At 36.8% G+C, this 20,686-nt stretch overlaps 2 protein-coding genes across 2 annotated transcripts in view; one reads left to right on the forward strand and one right to left on the reverse strand.

The window, feature by feature from the left end:
• Positions 1 to 6,564, forward strand: part of LOC145775431 (uncharacterized) — a 39,310-nt gene extending 32,746 nt beyond the window's left edge. Inside the window, exons 16-18 of the mRNA XM_082586727.1 lie at positions 2,021 to 2,077; positions 3,223 to 3,358; positions 3,692 to 6,564. Coding sequence (XP_082442853.1) covers positions 2,021 to 2,077; positions 3,223 to 3,358; positions 3,692 to 3,735 — 237 coding nt within the window. The 3' untranslated portion in view covers positions 3,736 to 6,564. The remainder of the gene's footprint in view (positions 1 to 2,020; positions 2,078 to 3,222; positions 3,359 to 3,691) is intronic.
• A 1,273-nt stretch (positions 6,565 to 7,837) lies between these two features.
• On the reverse strand, positions 7,838 to 19,299 carry LOC145775565 (stabilizer of axonemal microtubules 3-like). Its single transcript, XM_082586869.1, has 5 exons — positions 19,069 to 19,299; positions 10,646 to 10,846; positions 9,734 to 10,023; positions 8,770 to 8,981; positions 7,838 to 8,406 (listed from the first exon to the last, which is right to left on the reverse strand). The coding sequence occupies exons 1-5, from the start codon at positions 19,192 to 19,194 to the stop codon at positions 8,216 to 8,218; spliced, it is 1,020 nt and encodes a 339-aa protein (XP_082442995.1). The 5' UTR covers positions 19,195 to 19,299; the 3' UTR covers positions 7,838 to 8,215.
• Positions 19,300 to 20,686: the final 1,387 nt, after the last annotated feature.

The following is a 20,686-nucleotide window of genomic DNA, read 5'->3' on the forward strand; positions in this document are numbered from 1 at the left end:
AACGTTATTCTGGGACACTTTTGATTGACGTATTGCAATAATGATGTAAATTAATGGAGAAATTTCGTCACGTTTTTTGTGTTTGTGATGTTTTTTTGGCAAGGGAGAAAGATATCAACGTAATTTGCAAGAAAAATAGAAAGTGTTGTCACCGCAAACGAGTTTTGGCTTGGCCCCCAGACAAAAATGAACGTCATGTTATCGATAAGTTCTTTCATCAAGACAGCTTTCTCAACCAGCAGTTGTTTTTTAAAACTCTTTGAAAATGTTCAAGCCACAAATGATACTCTTCCATCTCATGGAATTTTATATCTTTTATGTGCATGTCAATGAACAGGGTATATAAAAAATATATGGATAGACGTTTACCTGAAACGTGTCTTCTAACTACAGTTATCCTGTATCAATTGCTCCCAGCTTATTCGAGGTCTGCTGCATGCATTGGTAGTGGACTCCCCCTGTGTGTGACGTCACTCAACGATCGCCACGTGATGCGGGTTTGCAATCGACATCCGGAAATGTTTGTCGTTGACTGTTTCATGATTTTTACGCTGAATAGACATCACCAAATTGTCAAATCAATGTAAAATCAACCACGTTTCAATCGGCTGCCGAGTAACAAAGTTGATTGGATGGTCTAAATGGCTAGCGTGGAAACTACACCGTTATGGTTGGCGAATCGCAACTGCTCGCTGTACTAGTGAGTGCTCAGCCTTGTACTGATAGCCAGGAAGAACGCTTCTTTCTTTACACAACCACATTGTAGATCATGAGAAGGATACAATGGTTTCCTACCTACGTGCGTGGATGTTGAAATTGTGTTGTGAGCAACATGTGACATCCGTTTCGTTTTGGTAGTTTCCCGTCGATTTCGCGTTGACTGACGCAAGTGCATGAGCAACCGGTTTTCAACTACACGTCAAAGAGCACCAACTTCCATTGTTGTAGATGCTTCACTGTGGCAATACTCTGCGCTTGGATATGTTGCAGCGTACGTGATCAGTAAAAAAACTTGACGGTGAATAATAATAATGCTTGTCTTCATATAGCCCTGTATCCATCGCAGAATGCATTGCTCCTCAGCGCTTTACAAAGCAGACAGTGTCAATGCAGCCGTATAGAGACGCAACTGAGTACATTATCACCCGAATCCATTCCATTGCTCAGTGCCAAGCAGGAATAAGATTCAGTTTTACTTTTAAAAAGTTTTTGGTATGACCCGACAAGGTATCGAACCCATGCCTACCGCTTCAGAGGAGAACACACTAACCACTAAGCCACCAAGTAGATGAACTTTAATAATCGATAATAAATCACAGAATCCATAAAACGATTAATAAATTTGTTCGTTTCTCTTGTTTTGTTGAGCGTTGCTCGTTTTAAAAGAGCGCACGTAAAGATATGGATGCGATCTCGTCATAAAATTGGAAGCTGCGTTTCTTGGCAAAGATGACTGCCGAGAAGCACATGTTTTTGGAAAAGTCTTGATGGCTAGTGTGGTGGCTACACCGGTATGGTTAGCGAAACACAATGCTCGCTGTTCTATAGTGAGTAGTCAGGTAGTGCTGACGCCAGGAAGATCGCTCCTTTCCAACAAAGCTATTTAAGTTCTCTACGAAACGAGAACTCTATAAGATTCTTCTCAACTTTAAGTTGGTAATTTTTCGGTTGATTGATGGTGCCAGGCGTAGGTTATGCAGAGTTGCTTGAGGTGCCTGGTTGTTGAAGCCCGGTTTGTTATCTTGCACCGGTGATGCACGGGTCAGCAAAGTTGCCTTTGCACATCGTTTTAACATTGCTAAGCGTTGAAACGATGTAAAAACGGTGAATTACTCAACTGAGATGCTAACATTCGCAATATCCGGTAAAGTTGCGTCACTTTTCATAGTCTTGTTGACATCACAAATGATGTCACTGACGAATGAGGTTATCGAGTCACGACCTTACCTCTGTGGCTTCGCCTGGCTTGGAGTTATTTTATGGTAATTGCAACGTTGTTTTAACCTTTATTTGCCCCCAGGCCTCGGAGATGTCGAACCGGAAGAACCTTTTCGAGAACAAGGCCGCCTCCCAACAGGTGAGTTTAACCCTATGCCACCCTTCGTTTGAGGTCACTGATCAAATGACAGATTGTTCTGCTTTCACGTTACATCATGATCATAATGAACGCTTGTGTGATGTTCTTTGTGAGGTCACATAAAATGTTGAATGCTTTTCTGTCAGAAACTTATCACAAACTCAAACTTTTTTAACTAGAATGAAACCTCGTTTATTCTTGAGTTATTACATTTCTTTTGATTTTGTTTTTGACTTTCCATGCACCTTTGCGCTTAGTTCATCATCATCGCGCTTCCACCACATTTTGATAACTTTTTATATTTGCTTCTCCAGCCCCTTCTGAAACAGCTGGATATTGGGCTCACGTTATAAATAACCACCTTAGGAGAGATTTGAACCTGCGTCCTGCGCATGCCGGAGCATTTAGTCTTTGAAGGTTCTCATAGTAGTGGTGTTGCGCCACCTAGCACTTATATAAATCCCGACAGTAAACAAAAAGGTGGAGCTGCTCAAGCCGCTGGCTTGTGACGTCGATAATAATTTATTTCTTTGGAAGGTTTGCCTGTAAAAGGAAATTCTTTTCAATTTACATTGTGTCACTTGAAACTCGATTGTGTGTGGCACAATGCACAACGCCTTCAAGAGGGTTCAGAGCGAAATTAAAGTTTAATCACGTCAATTGAATTGTGATGAGGCGTCAAATAAGGACACGTTTGTTAAATCTCGGTGAAAGTTCTCGGACAGGCATTTTGCGCAGAGTTTTATCCGATACCCAAACGCGTGTTGGTGTTTTCTATATTTTGATTTGAAGATTTCTTCTTAAAACCAAAAACTTTAGAAGGTAGCGGGTGTACAAACGTACCTGTCAAATTCATAAAGTCTGATAAGTGTACGTATGATAAAAATATGAACTAGAATTGATAATATTATTTACGCACAATGTTTTTAAAACGAAAATATTTTAAACTTATTGAAAAGTACAGCAGTTGATTTTGAACTACTTGTTGGAATATATTTACTAAAGTACCATAAATCAATGATGACCATTTGATTATCAGAATCAATCAATTCTACTTGTTATTTTCATGATCATCGATTGATTGATCATCGATTGATTGATTATACTTCAGTGATGATATTCCAATATTTATATGTTTTCTTCAGAAAACCGATCCAGAGCAAGATACCTCTTCCTCCCGGAGAGGGAAGCAGACGGAAGCAGAATATGAGAGCTCCAAATCTGAAGATAATCGTTTTGAATCTGAAGAAGACATCAGCCTCCATTCTTCTGATGAAGAAGGTCAGTATTGAGAGCTCGATTCTTTCACTATTTCTTATTCACTAAAGAATTAATTATTAACGACGTTGAGTGACGAATGAATTAGTAATGGTGTGATATGCGATGCTTCTCAGTGAAGCAGTAAATTGCTTCGAATATATATTCTTGTTCGAGTTTTTTCACCATTACTTATTGTATTGAAGATTACTGATAATCTTTTATCGAAGTTTTGTTTCAAACTTCCTCATATTTTCTAGATCAATGTGTAAAATACAATAAAAGTTCTAAACTTTTGAATACGGCATAGCAAAATGTCGTCTAATCAAGTTTGTAAAGTCTTTAAATCTTTTAAAGGTGATCCCGGAAATGACGAGTCATATTTATACGATGACGAATAAACAGCGAATTGAAGAGGTTTCCCTTTAAGATTTTGTTATTCCGAATCTCATCGCTGACTGAAGCGGCCATTTTGTGAGGTCATCATCATCTGACATCAATCATCCTTTTTACGTTGATTCAACAACGACTTTCGTTCAAAGACTTATTACAGTTCAGAAAAAAATAGTTGCCAATCAGCAAGTCAGTCCTTTTTTTACATTGATTCAACGTCTGCAAACATCGAATTAGCGTAGAAAAAGAACTGACTTGCCAGCACTTGAAGACAAACTGTCACTTCAACAACGAAATGTTGTCGAAATCCTGACGTCACTGCATCACGGTGTTGTCTTCCAATGGCATTCTATTATTTCCTTACGTTGAAATGATGCAATTTATACAATATACTCACCAGTGCATCCTATCTTACGCCAATGTTTTTTCTAAAATGTTGTATTGGTATCCCACCTGTAGCACTAGTCACCAGTTCAAGCGTCGCTGCAAATCTATTTTGTTTGAGATATGCACTGGAGCTACTAATCACTAACTATTCCACTTACGAGTGATTACTCACATCACATAAAAGTTATTCTAAAGTTCGTCTTCCGAATAGTTTAATGCTAAGGTGATATGTGAGCACATCATTTGTTGTTTGCTCGTAAGAAATGTAAAGAATTATTGAATGCTTGCTTTGTTTTTTCTAAGGCAATCCCTTTTCATCAGATATAATCAAGACTTCCTTTTAAAAACCAATGGTAAAATTTGTATGGCTTTTGTTTGGGTGGAAACTGTTGCTTAAATGCTACCCAGGTAACAAAATCCGTTCGTTTTACATTGTTTTAACGCCTACAGACGTTAAATCAACGTAAAAAAACGGATTTTGGTAACGGGACACTTACTATAAATCTTCTTTTGGATGATATAATCATATGTCACTTTACGTTGTCACTATCTAGAAAAATGCTAAATTTGCGTAAATTCTATCAGCTTTCTGGTGGAAGACGAGTCTCTTCATCCAACCAACAAAACTTTTTTGATTTTGTAAAAAAATGTTTCGACTCTTTGTATCAAAATCAGTGATTTTGAACAGACCAACGATCGGCTGCTATTTACCGCTGAAGTTTTGCTTCTTATGTTCTATGCTGGCCAAACGTATTCATTTCAAAAATTTAACTTTTTTAAAACGGATCAACGTATTTTTGTCTAATAGAGCAACGTGTTAACAAGCGAAGCAGCTTTACAATGATACATATCAAAACAATTTGTTCTCAAACTATTACAATTTTTGATCATTTTTTTCTATCTTTGTTGCTGGTTTGTCGTGGATTTGTTATATTTTATTATTATCTTACAAACAAATATAACGAAACCTTTGCTTGCATTTGTACATACTCGCTGCTGACAACAACTTTCCATTAAAAACGTTACTTTTGCATAAATATGACGCTAGAAGACGTTGAAAATATGAAAAAATGACGTTTTTAATCGAGCTTGTTTTTTAAATTCAACACAGCTTCGCCCCCCATTCCCGTTTAAGTAGTTAAGTAAACGCTTGTTTACCATAAAAAATTGCCATTGTTACGCTGATTGATGTGTTTTCACGTTGAAATATATAAAAATGACGTTTTTTTTAAATTGAGTTGCTTGGTAGGTTGGTCAAAACTTTAGTTATTTAAATGTTTATTCAACGTTTCAAAAAACTGAATTTTAGATCGACAGATTTTTTTACTTTTTGTTGACAAAGATGCAATTTTTGCATCCGTAAAACGTCCACGATCGTTTTCGTTGGATGCAAAAACTTCATTTTTTGTTCGATAAGGATGCCGTCAGCAAATCACGTCTGCAGACGTTGTCTCAATGTAAAAACAGACTGATTTTTGAGTGGTTTGTCGTTTACAGCTCTATATATGCCCTGGTCCTATTCGTACTTGTCTGCTTATTGTCTACCACGTAAAAGACCCGCCAGAAACGTTAGATTTTTTAACATCATTTCAACGTTTATTGATTATAACTTTGCGGTTGGGAACGCATCATTCCCGTGTAATTAGCTTTAGACCATTTCACCATAAAGTTCTAATATGTTGCAGCTTCCAGAACATGGCAATAGCCTGTTATTTATAAAGCTGAAGCTAAGAGGTGAAAAGTAAATTTAGATGGCAGTACAGAACATAGATACCACAGATGGAACGATAATTGAAAAATTCCAAAATGAATTGTGTCATCGTTTTGTTGATCACCACCCAATGTATTCCTTGTCTCCTTTGTATAGTTTGTTTACAGTCTGATGACTCTTATTCTTGCGTCTTTTATATGTATTTTGTCGTTGAATTTATGTAGAAAGAAAATTATGAAACCAGTTAGACTGCTGACCATTTGAAAATCGCAATATTATGCATTTTTTCGTTGTTTCAATGTCTTGAAATATCGGGTGGATATTGCCCAACTTTAATAGTTTATATTCTTGTTAATAACACATTGCGTGTCCAGCTTGCTCGTGTTATACGTTGTTTTTACGTATTTAAACGTAAATATCGACACATTTTCGCTCCACTAACGCTTGCTTGCTTTGTTTTGACATTTTGTAAACTTGCTTGTAAAAATCAAATATTTTCATGATCTTCTGCTTTTAATATCGAATCGACAAATGTCACTAATCAATTATATTATTTCTCTGTGCCTTGTAATCAATATCTAGTAATTTTTGTTGATCTAATCATGAGTCAGCAAAAATAATCCTTGACCGTTTACGTTAATTTGCTTTTGTTCCAATGCAGCTTTCGTCACGTGATTATGTTTGTCACAAGAATATGATCGCAACCCGTAAGCCGAACCAATAAATGGAGTTAAATGTTCTCTGCTTTAGGCCAAGACACCAAGATGAATGAAGACTATTTCACATTAAGCTTTTGTCAAAAACAAAGTGCAATTTTTTTGAAAAATAAGTTTAGGATTTTTTAAAGAGTTAAATTGTGGTAAAAAAAGGTGAGTCCCATACTTGAATCCAAGCATCGGGGCATGAAAATTGAAAAGATAAGGTTCTCATTATACTAAGCCTTCGGCACTAACGAGAGTAGGTGGCCAGTTCCTTTCTCTCGGCCGCCTTTTAATTTGTGGTAAAAGGTAAAGGTGGGTCCCATACTTGATTCAAGTGTTGGGTATGAGAAGATAAGGTTCTCATTGTGCTAAGCCTTCGGCCCTAAGGAGAGTAGGGTGGCCAGTTCCTTTCTCTCGGCCGCCTTTACTTCAGCAACTACGCCTACCATTTTATTACACCCTGGGTAGAGGTGAGCGGTGTTTTCAACAACCAGCTTAGCCGGGAGTCAAAGGTTTGCAGAATTGAAAAGCCAACGCCTTATCCGTGCGCCATCCCATCGCCAAATTTAAATTGTGGTACAGGGCTTAAATATGTCGAGAAGGTTCGCAATTGCTTGAAGTTGCAGGGACTTTTGTCTGACTCTGGATTTCAAACGCTCTGATTGGCTAAAAATTATGCTTGAAACTCCACCTCTTTTGGCATTTTACAGCAAATTTTAAATCTGTTGGGGCTGCATGGAAAACAGCCCCACCTAACCGAAAAACTTTACAGACTTTTTAAAGTTAGTTTTTACTTCGCAGAGTAGCGACGAGCCATGAATGTAGAAGTGTTAGCTGTAGAGTTAGGGTATTCAACAGGTTATAGGAAGTGCTAGGGCATCTCAAAATCACTTGAACCTTGTATGCAATGGACTCAAGACTAAGCTCAATGCTAGTAAAGTTTGTCTCCAAAGCAATACTGTTAGTTTTTTTTAAATACAGTTTAGAAATACATCAACTTTTCAACAAAGTTTGAATGCATTTTTTCAAAAGTTGGGATAAAAACATGCTCAGAACGCACCAAATTTAATGCAATTTTTCTGGGGGAAGACCCCACCGCTCACACACAGCACCAGCCGCCACTGCACGGTAGCAAAGCCACTAACCCGTGATATTTTCTTGCTAGCAATTGTGAACATTTTTGTATCGCTTTAACGTTTGGTGACGAACAACCTTTTACGAAAATCCAATTGTATTTTGCCGGAAAGTGGTGTTTCCACAGGCCTAGAGCTGTCTGGCCGATAATTTAACCATGACATCGAATACCAGTACTTACGTGACAATTTTGTATTTCACTTATATGGTAGTTGCGATATACAGCATTCGCTTAATTTTAATACACAAGTGCGTCACAGGATGAGACAAAGTAGCATCAGACGGTGGCTACTGCATGACAGACATCTGCAGTGGATAAAAACTTAAGCTTGGTCTTTATGTAAAGAGGTGATTACATTCAATGAGAACATCTTTTCGTAAGATCTACAGTAGATGGTGGTTTGCCGACTGATAGTAAAGACATCATGATGAAGCTATTGTACAGTAGAACTAAATAACAAATCAACAACAACTCCTACAGTCGATCAAAAGACTTGGGGCTGACATATAAACTTGGTAGCATGACGAAGCAAAATTCATGACATTTACTGATGATTACGTCACAGTGACGGGTCTACCACTTCCATAAGTGGTGTACTCGCTCTTGTACATTTTTGGAACTGTCATAATTTCCTTCACTCCAGACTTTGTGGTGATGTACGGGGTGTCAATTGGACAAGAGAACATCTCCTTCATCTTAACATCCGATGGTCTCTTGTAAGAATCTTTAACCAAAGGCTGCAGTCCTGTAAAAAGCCGGTAGTTTTAACTGGTGTTTTTCAGAATTGGTGACTTTGATATAACATGTAAAATCGTTTTAGATAACTTTATTTCTTGCTCAGGCTTCCCACGTAACTCATTGTTAAAATCTGCTTTCGTCACTTGTAATTGGAAGCAAACAGTCAGCATCCATCATTTTATGCTAATACTAAAAGTCATTCTAAATTAGTTACAAACAGCCAACAGTTGTCAACCAAAATTAAGAAATCGTCAAACTGTCTTTTATACTTTCAGTGTAGACTACGAGAGGCTTGGACTGTGACAGATAGCGTAATTCTTAAAAACAAAAGCGTCTATTGTTAAACGCTAGACAATGCTCAATTTTTTACCTTTATGAGGAACCGGTACCATTGGTTTTGGCAAACGTGGTATCTTGGTAGCTGTAGGAAACCAAATTGGGTCACGGAGAGGAAGCTTGTCCCGTGGAACTGAATCTTTCGGAAGCGGATTCAGTTTGGATCCATGACCCCAGGCTTTGTCGTATTCCTCACATTCCCAATATGTGGTCGCGTCTTTCTTGGGATAATCGAGTAGTTCATCTCTGCAAGAAATCAGTCATTTAGCATTCATCATACTAACGTGTAGCCCACTTTTAGGCTTTGATGTGATTTTGATTCGTCAGTTTCAGCAAAAAACATGTTTGTAAATTGAACAGCTGAAAATCGGAAGCAAAGATGGGTAGCCTTCTTGTTTCCATTACCACCACAGCAATTCAATAACTATTAACCATTTTGTATGCTTGTTTGAACAAATAAAATTACTTTAATTCACCATGCTATTACTATCAGAAGATCGAAACACTGGCCACTGTCCGTAATTACTTTTAATAATGTCTTTTTAGACATTATTTTTAAACAAACATAAAAGACTTAAAATGTCTTTTTAAACATTATTTTTAACAATTTTAAACAAATAAAAAAAGAGTCAAAAAGCATGTTAATTTGGTACCCGGTCAATTGGTCGACAGGACGTTTGGTCGACAGAAAGATTCATTTTAGGGCTAGGGTTAGTTAACCCTAACTCTAACCCTAATGTCCTGTCGACCAAATGTCTTGTCGACCAAATGTCTGTCGACCAAATGACTGTCGACCAAATGTCTGTCGACCAATCGACCGGCCACTGTTAATTTCACTTTGTGTGGAGCTACATGTACTTGAGAGAGTTGTTATTTCTTTATTCACTATTGCTATTTGTTTGAATAAAGTTTATAATATATATAAAATAAGTATATGAACGCTATTATGACATTAAAAGCATACAAAAATACAGCGAAGGTTTCAACGATCAAAATACCTTTTAAAAGATCGGTATGCTTTTTGTGCAGAAGTCATATAAATGTCATTGAGGTTTAGGCTTCCTTTGTCACGCACAAAAAACGGTCTAGCGGTCATGGCCTTATTCTGTGAACTTCCTATCACTTTTTGTGACGGCCCTTCTTGATGGTGCTGCGATAAATTAAACGGTTGCGGCCCTGCTTTGATGCTGGTATCCAAAGACAAACCAGGCTGTCCGGTGTAGTTGGCTTTCATTTCTGACCTTTGGTTTCCCATCGTGAGCGGATCGGTCCATTCAGTTGCTTTCAGCTGAAAGAGTTTTTTAACAGATTTATTCCACTTCAGAATATTGTGGATTTTGTGAACATTTTTCTGCAATCGCTTGTGCTTGGCATTGTAACCAACGGGTTTTCTTTGCCAACTTAAAAATTAAGTTTCCAAGAATTATTAAAAAAAAAACGATTTTAATAAAATAATTTATCTTCTTTTTGTTTATTTGTTGCTATTAGTGAGCAAGCATATCTATACCGTTTTTATTTAGAAGGCAGTTGATTATCTACAACAAATTGTGCCTCGTTTCATTAAACAGGCAATATGCGTCAATTCTACAATATCGTTTCAAGATTTAAAACAAAAGTGGTCATTATGTAGGGTTTTTCTATCTGAAACCCCCAGTGTAGGGTTTTGCTAATAATTGGCTATATTTTTAGTGTAGACTTTTGGTTATTGAGAGACTCTGAGTCTGTAGCTACAAAACGGGTAATTTAGGATTCTGTCTAGGGATATGATTTCCTACAAAAATTAAACAAGTTAAATTAATATTAAATAGATTTGTTATAAATAAAAATTACAAGTTCGGGAAATTGATAAATATGTCTAGCCAATTTCGTTTTATCGACCGGTGTCGTTACAATTAGCATGTTACAATTACCTTTTCCTTATTGTCTTTAACATAATGAATTTTCCATGAACCAGCAGCTTTTTTGTAGCTCGGATGACCATACTTCCCTCCAATGTACTTCAAATCATGGGCAGTCCCAGTTGTGGTTTGATAATGTTTCGCTATTGCTTCTTTGGCAGTCACTTGGTCAGGAGCTGTGACAGGCGGAGGCAATTCATCTGGTAACGTTCTCTGCAACAGAAATTGAATTGAAACTTTATTTTCTGATTCACGGTATGTTTTTTTAGATAGACTCTATTTGCGTAAAGCTTGCAGCGTTAATGCCACAAATGCAAGTTTCCATCCAGTCAGCAAATGCCAAATTTTTGTACCAAATTAACATTAGGTGCTATCACTGTCAGACTTATGGTGTATTTTTCAACCATACAACACATTTCTGAGCATCTACACACACAATTTGCATTTATTTCTGACAGAAACACTTATTACAACACATTCAAACATAGGAAAAAAGTAGCCCACCCAAGTGTGATGACATGAGAAGTAGATTAAATGTTGAGATATGCTAAAAAGAAGACCTAGAGATAAAAGCAGTATGACAATGTCCATAAATTTATGTGAATATACAGTAGATGCATTAACCTATGGTACTGAATACTGATCCCAGTACAAAAACTGTGGTATTCTTTCTTAATGCCAACTGAGCTAAGGTTTTGGTAATGTACAAGTTTCAGAAACAAAAACCACCTGAATGAAAATACAAAATAAACAAAACATTACAGCAGGATCTGTTGAACGCTGTGATGCAATTAAGGGCACTGATTGCAGAAACATAATTTGAGGAGCATTGATAGGCCTAGTTGATATGAAGCACATATTTTCACAAGCTAAACTAGGTTTAAACATGAGTAATGAGTATAGAATGACTAAATAACAGCACAGTGGAACACACTATAGTAATATTATGACTGCAGATAAATCAGTGGTTTCTGACACCCCCCCCCCCCCCTTTAGCATGGATCATATGCTTTGCGCCTTCCCCCAACTTACAACAAGTGTAACACCAAAAGCAATTTTTTTTTATTTATTGATCATGGTAGCCTACATTTTAGTGAGCAACTGTAGTTGAAATTGCTTTTCAACAACTACATAATTAGTCTAAATCAAAAGTGGGAAAAACTAACCGGAAAAGGCTTATTTTATTATTTTATCTAATTAATACCGTATGTAATTTTTCGTTCGTTTTGGTCCACTAGTGCTGAAATCTATTTATATTGTAGGCTAATTTTGTTTCGAATAATTTTTGTTTCGGTCCAGTTGTGCTGAAGAGTTCTAATGAACGAAAACATGTTCCACAACATAAATTAAATTATATGATATTTATAGAAATACCATTGTGAGTGTTAGCCTGGTCAAATGTTTTAAGGTTCAGACTTTTAGGGAAAAAAAGCTATTGATTTGTTTTCATAATTAGTCTATTATTATTACGAGGTTTAACTTCAGAAATACCCCACAGCCTGTACTTGGCCTTGGCAGTAACTGCAGTAGAAAATGTAGCAAAGGCGTTTGGATCCGAGCACTGTTAGTATTTGAATATCTTGAGTTGAGGCAAGCAAGTAAATGGGAATATAATCTCGAGTTCCAGTTCTTGGACTTCTCATATAGCTGTGTGGTTAAACTTGAAGGCAAAACTCTCGCAATTCTTCAAAAATATTTTTGAACGATTTTAAGTTTCAGCAATATCTGGAAACTATTTCATGATTTTAGCTTTCAAGGCATTTGACTGAGTTCTTGCTTGATTTGTCCGCTCGAATCATCTGCAAGTACAGTATTCAAGTCACTGCAGTCCACTCGATTTCCTTGTTCAACTCGACTCTTCTAGAGGTAGAGTTTGAATACAGTATTCAAGTTTCAATTACGAATTTTTCTTCCTCCATCACACATTTCTGTGGAAAATTCAGGTTTTCGATCAGATTACATGTCCTTACACAGACAGTTGAAAAGAGCTCCAGCTTTTGTAAAGTTGAGCACTTTGATATTGATAACTACGTTCAGCACACCCTTCATGGTTTGCTAAAGGTAAAGTTTTGAATGTTAAGGCTTGGTGATAAATAATACAATGAATCATCGCACTAAAATTGGATTTTATTCTTTTTCACATATAACAAAGCCAGATTGCAGAGCAAGCACAACAAAAGTTCCATCTGCACACAACCCTATACCAGTGATTGCCAGTTCCTACAAAATGTAAACGGCAAAAATAGTAGACTACAGGACAGTGAATTCACTGCCTACTGCAAAAAGTTTAATTAATATTGATGATCTTACGCCAACGCCCCCTAGAGGGCGGAATGGCCCGTTTCGGCGAGTCCGATTCGACTAGTCCGATTCGGCGAGTTTCCTATTCGGCGAGTTTTTGAAATTTTTAAAAGGAAATTATAGGTACCGTAGCCTAATTGCAATTGCCATTTTTACATCGTTTTAACGTCGCTAAACGTTGAAATCGTGCAGAAAGGAATAAAAATAAAATGTTTGAACTATTAAATTAAAATTCGTCATGTCAGTTCAGTTGTTTTTATTTCTGACCATCATATGAAAAACAATACACGTCAACATAGCAAAGGTAGAAGCGACAATTCACGTCAACATAGCAAAGGTGTAGAAAAAGGTAGAAGCGACAAAACGCGAACGTTAAAACGTGCTTGTGACCGAAGTAAGTTATTGAGTTGAAAGAAATTTAGCAAGGTTTGTTTGCAAGCGCATTAAGTTAAACGCACGCTGCGTCAACGTAGCAAATTATGTTGTTTTTGGGTGCATTCAACATCTGATGACATTGAATCGACGCAAAATGGTAGATGTTTGCTATGTCACAGGCAACAAAATCAGTCATTTTTACATTGATTCAACGTCTGCAGACGTTAAATCAACGTAAAAATGACAGATTTTTTTGTCTGGGGTGGGATTGTAGCATCGCTACTCGTTGCGGTTTGTATTTAAAAATGTTTTCCTGCTGCCGATCGCTAGTTCATCTATTGTTTTATGTATCAATGACGCATAAAAAGTTGCTCCCACGCGGAAATATGCGTGGGGGCCTGGCCCCCACGGCTTAGGCGCCTATGGTTAAAATGATTAGTTTGGATCAACAAATGAAATGTTATGCTAAATGGGTTCTTGGAACAAATCGTAGGGCTTCTGTGAATGTTTCTCAGTTTCAAAGTATCCTAGTCAGCAAAAGCTCCTTTTTCTACACGATTTCAACGTTTAGCGACGTTAACACGATAGGCCACACATTTGTTTAGCCTTTTCATTCTGTTACTACAATGTAAAAATGAACTGTGTTCTTGGAACAATTTTTTGCTGGTCGGGATAACTAGGCTACGGTACCCGATAATTTCCTTTCAATCCAAGCTGTAGGCCACACATTTGTTGGTTCAAACTAATCATTTTAACTATTCAAAAGTACTAACTTATAGACATAAACATGATCTATTTTTTTTTTTTTTGTAACATTTTCTTTGTTTTATTTTTCCTTCATATCTTAAATTTTTCTGAAAGTGTTGCGACCGTGCCAAATTTCTTTCAACTCAATAACTTACTTCGGTCACAAGCACGTTTTAACGTTCGCGTTTTGTCGCTTCTACCTTTTCTACACCTTTGCTATGTTGACGTATTGTTTTTGATATCATGATCAGAAAGAAAAACAACTGAACTGACATGACGAATTCAAGCACGTTTTAACGTTCGCGTTTTGTCGCTTCTACCTTTGCTATGTTGACGTGTATTGTTTTTCATATGATGGTCAGAAATAAAAACAACTGAACTGACATGACAAATTTTAATTTAATAGTTCAAACATTTTATTTTTATTCCTTTCTGCACGATTTCAACGTTTAGCGACGTTAAAACGATGTAAAAACAGCAATTATAATTAGGCTACGGTACCCGATAATTTCCTTTCAAAAATTTCAAAACCTCGCCGAATAGGGCACTCGCCGAAAAGGGCTCTCGCCGAATAGGGAACTCGCCGAATCGGACTAGTCGAATCGGACTAGTCGAATCGGACTCGCCGAATAGTAGCAGACCCCCTAGAGGGACGTGCCCCAGGTTAAATGAATTATTGATCTTCCAACATTTTTCTATGCAAGTTGTGCCACTTTCCCGAAAATGTAAAGTTAACATATTAGATATATCAAATATAGTTATTACTATCTGAATCCTTAACAGCCTGTTTCACCTTTAACGGATCATCAGAAGTTCTTATTCAAATAGAATCTTATTCAAATATTTCAAAAATATTCAAAAAATTATTCAAATACGATTCATATTAGATATATACATAATACGAACTCTACCACTTGTTATTTTTGTGTTAAATGGATGGATCAAGAAAAAAAACAAAACAATAAAATAAATTATTCCAAAAAAAATGTTTATTTCACAAGATCATACTTCAAAATTGTTGCTTTTGCATGTTTCAAGCCCTCTTTACAAATGAACATATGTGTCCAACTTGGTTGGTTGAACTCTGCCTCTTCAAACGGTCATTGTCATTGCAGAATATCAATTGTGCTCAGTTATTTATTTCATAGCAATGGAAAAAGAATTGTTCCATAGGCCTCAAAAATGTACATGAGCTGAAGTTTTGGAGTATTTAGGAACCAGAGTCTCAGTTTTCGGTCGGACTGGAGCTGGGGTCTGAAATTCTTCCCTGTTGGTACTTTTAGAGTAGCCTACAAAATTTGTGCTGTACCCTACTTGGCGCAGTTGTTATTTTTGTATAGCTACTTCTAAAATTTTATATTTCAAGCAGTAATTTTTTTCATTTCAAAATGTGTGTTTCTTTTCATGACATCAAATAGGGAAGGTATAGGCCTAAATTATCAAATAAAAAAAATCTGGATTGTGGTTCATGGTTTGTGTTTAGAGTCAGCATTCGAAAAATCTTGGAGCAGGAGTGGATTTGGACTGGAGTCACAGACTTTGGAATCGGAGTGAAGCAAGAGTCCAGAAAACTTGATTTTTTACACCTCTGATAGGCCTATTGACAATACTTTCTCACTGTCACTTTGCAGTATGGTATGTTCTGTAGCTTACAAAGAAAACCAAAAACACTAAACAGTTATTCAAAAATTCGGAGCTGGTATACAAGTCCCCCCCGCTCCTCCTTGGTAACTCATGACAAAGACAGGACTCGACCAAACATATAGGGTGAAACTACTTTACCTTTGCTTTACTGTTCACACACTTCAATCCACATGTTTTAGTCAATTCCTCATTGTCATGAGTTACCAAGGGGGGGAAGGGACTTGTATACCAGCTCCAAAAATTCTATCAATCACTTTTTTATTATTTTCTCAAAATATTGCAATAATACGTATTGCAATAATCATAATATTGATAATATTGATTAGAGATGTACCGATACCAATATTTTGGCCGATACCGATCCCGATACCGATATCACTTTTTTAGGCCGATACCGATACTGATACCGATATTTTGGCCGATACTTTGGTGTTACAAAAAGAAGCAATTTTGGTATTTGCAAGGAATTATATCAAATGCTAAGTTTTACCTTATTTGCATAAAACTATTAAAAAAGCTTTCAATTGGCATAATTTATTAAAGATTCAAGAATCCAATCTCAACCGCATTGTTGTGTCATAATACTAGTGGGTTTCAGTAATGAAAGGCCACCATAATTGAGGACTGGGGTATAAGGAAAGAAACATTACATCATAATTGGGGTTTCTGAAAAATTAATAAAGTGTTTGCACAAACTCTCCAAATAGGCCATCATAATTGATAATAAGATGTAAAATGTAAACCAAGTGATTTGTGTAGTCGTACAAAAACTATTCAACAAGTAATGTGCAACCTAATGGCGCTTGCCGTTCGGTTGAAAGGCTTTTGCTAGGCCAAGACTACCCAGGTAGCAAAAATGTATACTTTTGCATCGTTTTTACGTTGCTAAACGTTTAAAAAATCCGTGTAACTTGGTTGTTTTTAGTAAGCTGGTTCTATCAGTTTGTGATTAAATTTCCACCTTTCGTTGTAATAAACCCACCAAGCTTAAACAATGTCACGGCAGAATAAGTAGGCTATGCTTAAAATGAAAGCAAACTAAGAATCCTCACTAAACTAATCCAAATGGTCTTGTTGCGCCTAAAATGACCAAGGCCTATGAGAGGGGCGTACGGAAGGTACGGCGTACCCTTGACGGCCCAAGCCTGTGTTTGTTGGGAGGGCCCGAAATTGTGGTTTTATAGTTTACACACAAAAATGTTTGGCTAAAACCATCCTAAACGACTGATTTCAAGCAATAAAGTTGTTATTCTTTAGTCCTGGGGGGCCCGTAATCTGGCAAAAGGGCCCAGAAAGGTAATCGAGTGCTTTGCAAGCAAATTATGGGCCCAAAGTGGTAATTTAATGCTTTACGTGCAAAATGTTCTGTTAAAATCACCCTAAATTAAATCATAAAAGTTAGTTATTCTGCTGTCCGGGCGTACACTAGCCATTTCAATTCTTGTCGATGTCAATTCTTGCTACAAAACGGCTGCCGAGAAACATATAGTTGATTGGATGGTCTAAATGGCTAGCATGGAAGCTACACCGTTATGGGTAGCGAATCGCAACAGCTCGCTGTAGTGAGTGCTCAGCCTTGTGCTGATAGCCGGGAAGAACGCTCCTTTCTTCACAATGAGGTTGTCATCTTAGGCGCAACAAGACCATTTATTGATTAGTTTAGTGAAGATTTGTAGTCCCATTGCTTTCATTTTGAGCCTACTTACTCTGCCATGACATTGTTTAAGCTTGGTGAGATCATTACAACGAAAAGTGGAAATTAAATTACAAACTGATAAAACCAGCTTACTAAAAACAACCAAGTTCCATGTTTTTTTTAAACGTTTAGCAACGTCAAAACGATGCAAAAGTATACTTTTTTGCTACCTGGCTAGTCTTGGCCTGGTTTTATCCTCTGCTGAGAGTAAAAAAGAAACACAAAGAAAAGAATGATAAATATTGGAGAAATTGAGTCTCCTTCACAACTTAAGAATCGAACAACGCAAAACTGCTGAAACAAAACGTTTTGTTTGAGTGAAAGAATCACTGTAAGCAAACAATGCCAAAAGGTGCGCGCATGAAGTCATGGGAGTGTGAGGTATCAAAAATTTGAACAGGTTGTTATTTTTCTACATCAATGTGGTGTTAGTTACTACTTTAAAAAATTTATGTAATATCTTTGCTTCTGCAGAAAATCCGCAGCAAACGCCTTTTTTACATGTTTAGTATCGGCCACAGTATCGGCCAAATTTTGCCGATACCGATGCCGATACCGATACTTAAAAAATGGCCGATATCACCGATACCGATGCCGATACCGATATATCGGTACATCTCTAATATTGATCAATAATCATCTACAGTATTAGTATTATCATCTACAAAAATCAGCAATAATCATAAATATCAATAATATTGCAATAATCGTATCGTAGTACTCTGGTACGGTAGGCTACTTTAAATATTGAAATAAGAGAGATAAGGAAGTGAAACCTTTATGAGGTCAACTTCAACTCAAAAATTCAGTCAACCAATGATTCTAGCGCTTCTATATGTTTAATTTTCAAAGTCTGCTAGGCTACGGCGTAGCCTGCTAATAGGATAACTCAATCAATCAAGTTTATTTCGGCATAGCTTCACATTCATTTTCAATGTACACATCAGGAGATATAACAAATCACTTTTTTTAATATGGAAACTACACCATGGAGGCACCGAAAAAACCATGCGGTTATCTAAGTCAACTTATGTTGTTAAACCTGAAGCTCGTTCAAGTCAGAAATTTTTAAAACTCAAAAACAGAAGAAAATGCACAGTTTAGTTTGTAATTTTTATCATGCTATTGCATATATATGTTAAATTATTATTTTTATTTATTTGCATCAGGCACTAAAGAGACAGGCCCATATTCATAAACACAACACAAGTCACAAAACACACAAGGTTACATATACAGTATAAGCAAAACTTATGCGTACATAGTCAATTAGTCATGTTGTACTGAGACAAATAGTCAGAAGAAGCATAACACTCTGAGGTAAAAACTGCAACTAACCACTTGTTAGATGAGACCTGAGAGCGGTTGACAAAATTAATTATACGATTTCGGAATAAGGCATGAAACGTAGGAATGGTACGTCTGTATACTACTAATGCTAATATGCCTCGGTAATTTATGCAATGTTCGGAATGCATTATTATAAGCCACACGCAATTTATTCATACTTGAAGATAAGTATCTAGCCCACAGTTGACTGGAGTACATTGGTAAACAATACATGCGAAATAGTACATTCATTCATTTAGTACATAAATAGTACAAATTACAACCAAGAATAAAAGTTAAGAAAGCCTTGTATCATAAGGTAACTAAGGCAAAACCTACATACCCTGAAATTCGAAGGTGGAAAGTAATATCCTTGTGAAAAATAATGGCCTCTTCCTGTACTTGTTAAATTCAGATCGTGACGATTAAACTGAGATCCCACTTCTCCATGACCATGACGAAGTTCCATTTTTGGTTTTATGATTCTATTGTATATAAAAACACCAGACCAGGCTAAACTTAAAACACTAAACAATGAACTACCGCTGGCCGTTTTTTCGCGGAAAATTTGACATTAACGTTGTCATAGAAACATCAAACACTGTTGCCAATTTTATTTAAAAAAAGTCTGTGGTGTCACTTCCACTGTGAGTGCTAATCGAACTTTTCCTCGTCAATCAAGTTTGAATGAGAATTCTGTTTCTTTTAATTATCCTTTTTCGCTATTCGACATTGGGAACATGTTGATTGTTGATGTTCCTCCTTTGGATGTTTGGATGACAATAGTAAATTAAGCTTCTTAAATAATGCGTGGTTCCCTCCTGACTCTTATGCTTAGTCATTCTCTGAAAGAAAAGTGGGTAACAAAATCCGCAGGAAGTTTTTAGGCTATTTGCATTTTCGCTTCAAAAGGGCTGTTTTGTAAAGTTTTGGGCTTTATTTTCTCCGAATGAAGTCAGCAGAATTACGTTAAACCGCTTAGCAAAAAGTTTCTAAAAAAATATAATAATTTAACCGGACTTGACGGCGACTTGACAAATCATTTGAAAACAAACTTTCGTTTTTCAGTCTTCAGCAAACTCATGAGTTGAAGCTGCATGTGCAGGTAGGTTATGGTAATGTGGCTCAATAAATGAATTCGGCCTTTGAAGCAAAACGGACAAAACTACAAAGTTTCTGAAAAGAATTAGATTATTCAGGCAATTGACTGTGACGGTAGGCTTGGACTGCCTCTTCGAGGTCACAAGGATAGTGGAATGCTTGGTTCTGTGAGCAACGGTAGCCTACGTAGGCTACTGGAAATTTCCGAGCTTTGCTTCAATTGGTGGTTGGTGTGGTGACTTACTTTTAAAAGAACATTTAGAAACAGACATATACAACCAAGCAACCACACGGCGTTTAACATAATCCATTAAAATTGAACATAAACTAGGCTATAAGCTACAAACGTTTTCGGCCATACACACGTTAGCCCTTATCAAGTAACAAAAAATAACTGCTTATCATATCTACAATGAAAATGAATAACTGATCTAAACACTGAATTGAAAAACGAAATGCAAAATGAAACGGCAGAGCATAGGAGAAAGGCACATCACATGGCGTTGACACTGAATTGAAAAACGAAATGCAAAATGAAACTGCAGAGCATAGGAGAAAGGCACATTGTAGCGATCCATTATTTCATCGTATAAGTTTTCCTGCCTTTTACTAAAGTTTCTGTAATTTTCCATGCAACTGCTCCCAAAGAAAATAGAAAAAAGGGCGCACACAATAAAATGGTTTGTTCGTCCTTTGACGAGAGCTCTATCACATTAAACCAGCTCAATTAGACAAAGAGCTCTATCACATAAAACCAGCTCAATTAGACAAAGAGCTCTATCAAATCGGACCAGCTCTATGACATCAAACCAGCTCAATTAGACAAAGAGCTCTATCACATAAAACCAGCTCAATTAGAC

Source organism: Aplidium turbinatum, chromosome 8 (assembly GCF_918807975.1).
Source record: "Aplidium turbinatum chromosome 8, kaAplTurb1.1, whole genome shotgun sequence".
Classification (NCBI taxonomy): Eukaryota; Metazoa; Chordata; class Ascidiacea; order Aplousobranchia; family Polyclinidae; genus Aplidium; species Aplidium turbinatum.

What these genes read in the sequence shown, in the direction of transcription:
- LOC145775565 (XM_082586869.1), bottom strand. Translation starts at nt 19,194, where the DNA reads ATGGAACTTCGTCATGGTCATGGAGAAGTGGGATCTCAGTTTAATCGT. An exon ending in TTCCACCTTCGAATTTCAGG is followed by an intron (nt 10,847 to 19,068) that starts GTATGTAGGTTT and finishes TTTCTGTTGCAG; the next exon opens with AGAACGTTACCAGATGAATT. An exon ending in TTAAAGACAATAAGGAAAAG is followed by an intron (nt 10,024 to 10,645) that starts GTAATTGTAACA and finishes AAACTCTTTCAG; the next exon opens with CTGAAAGCAACTGAATGGAC.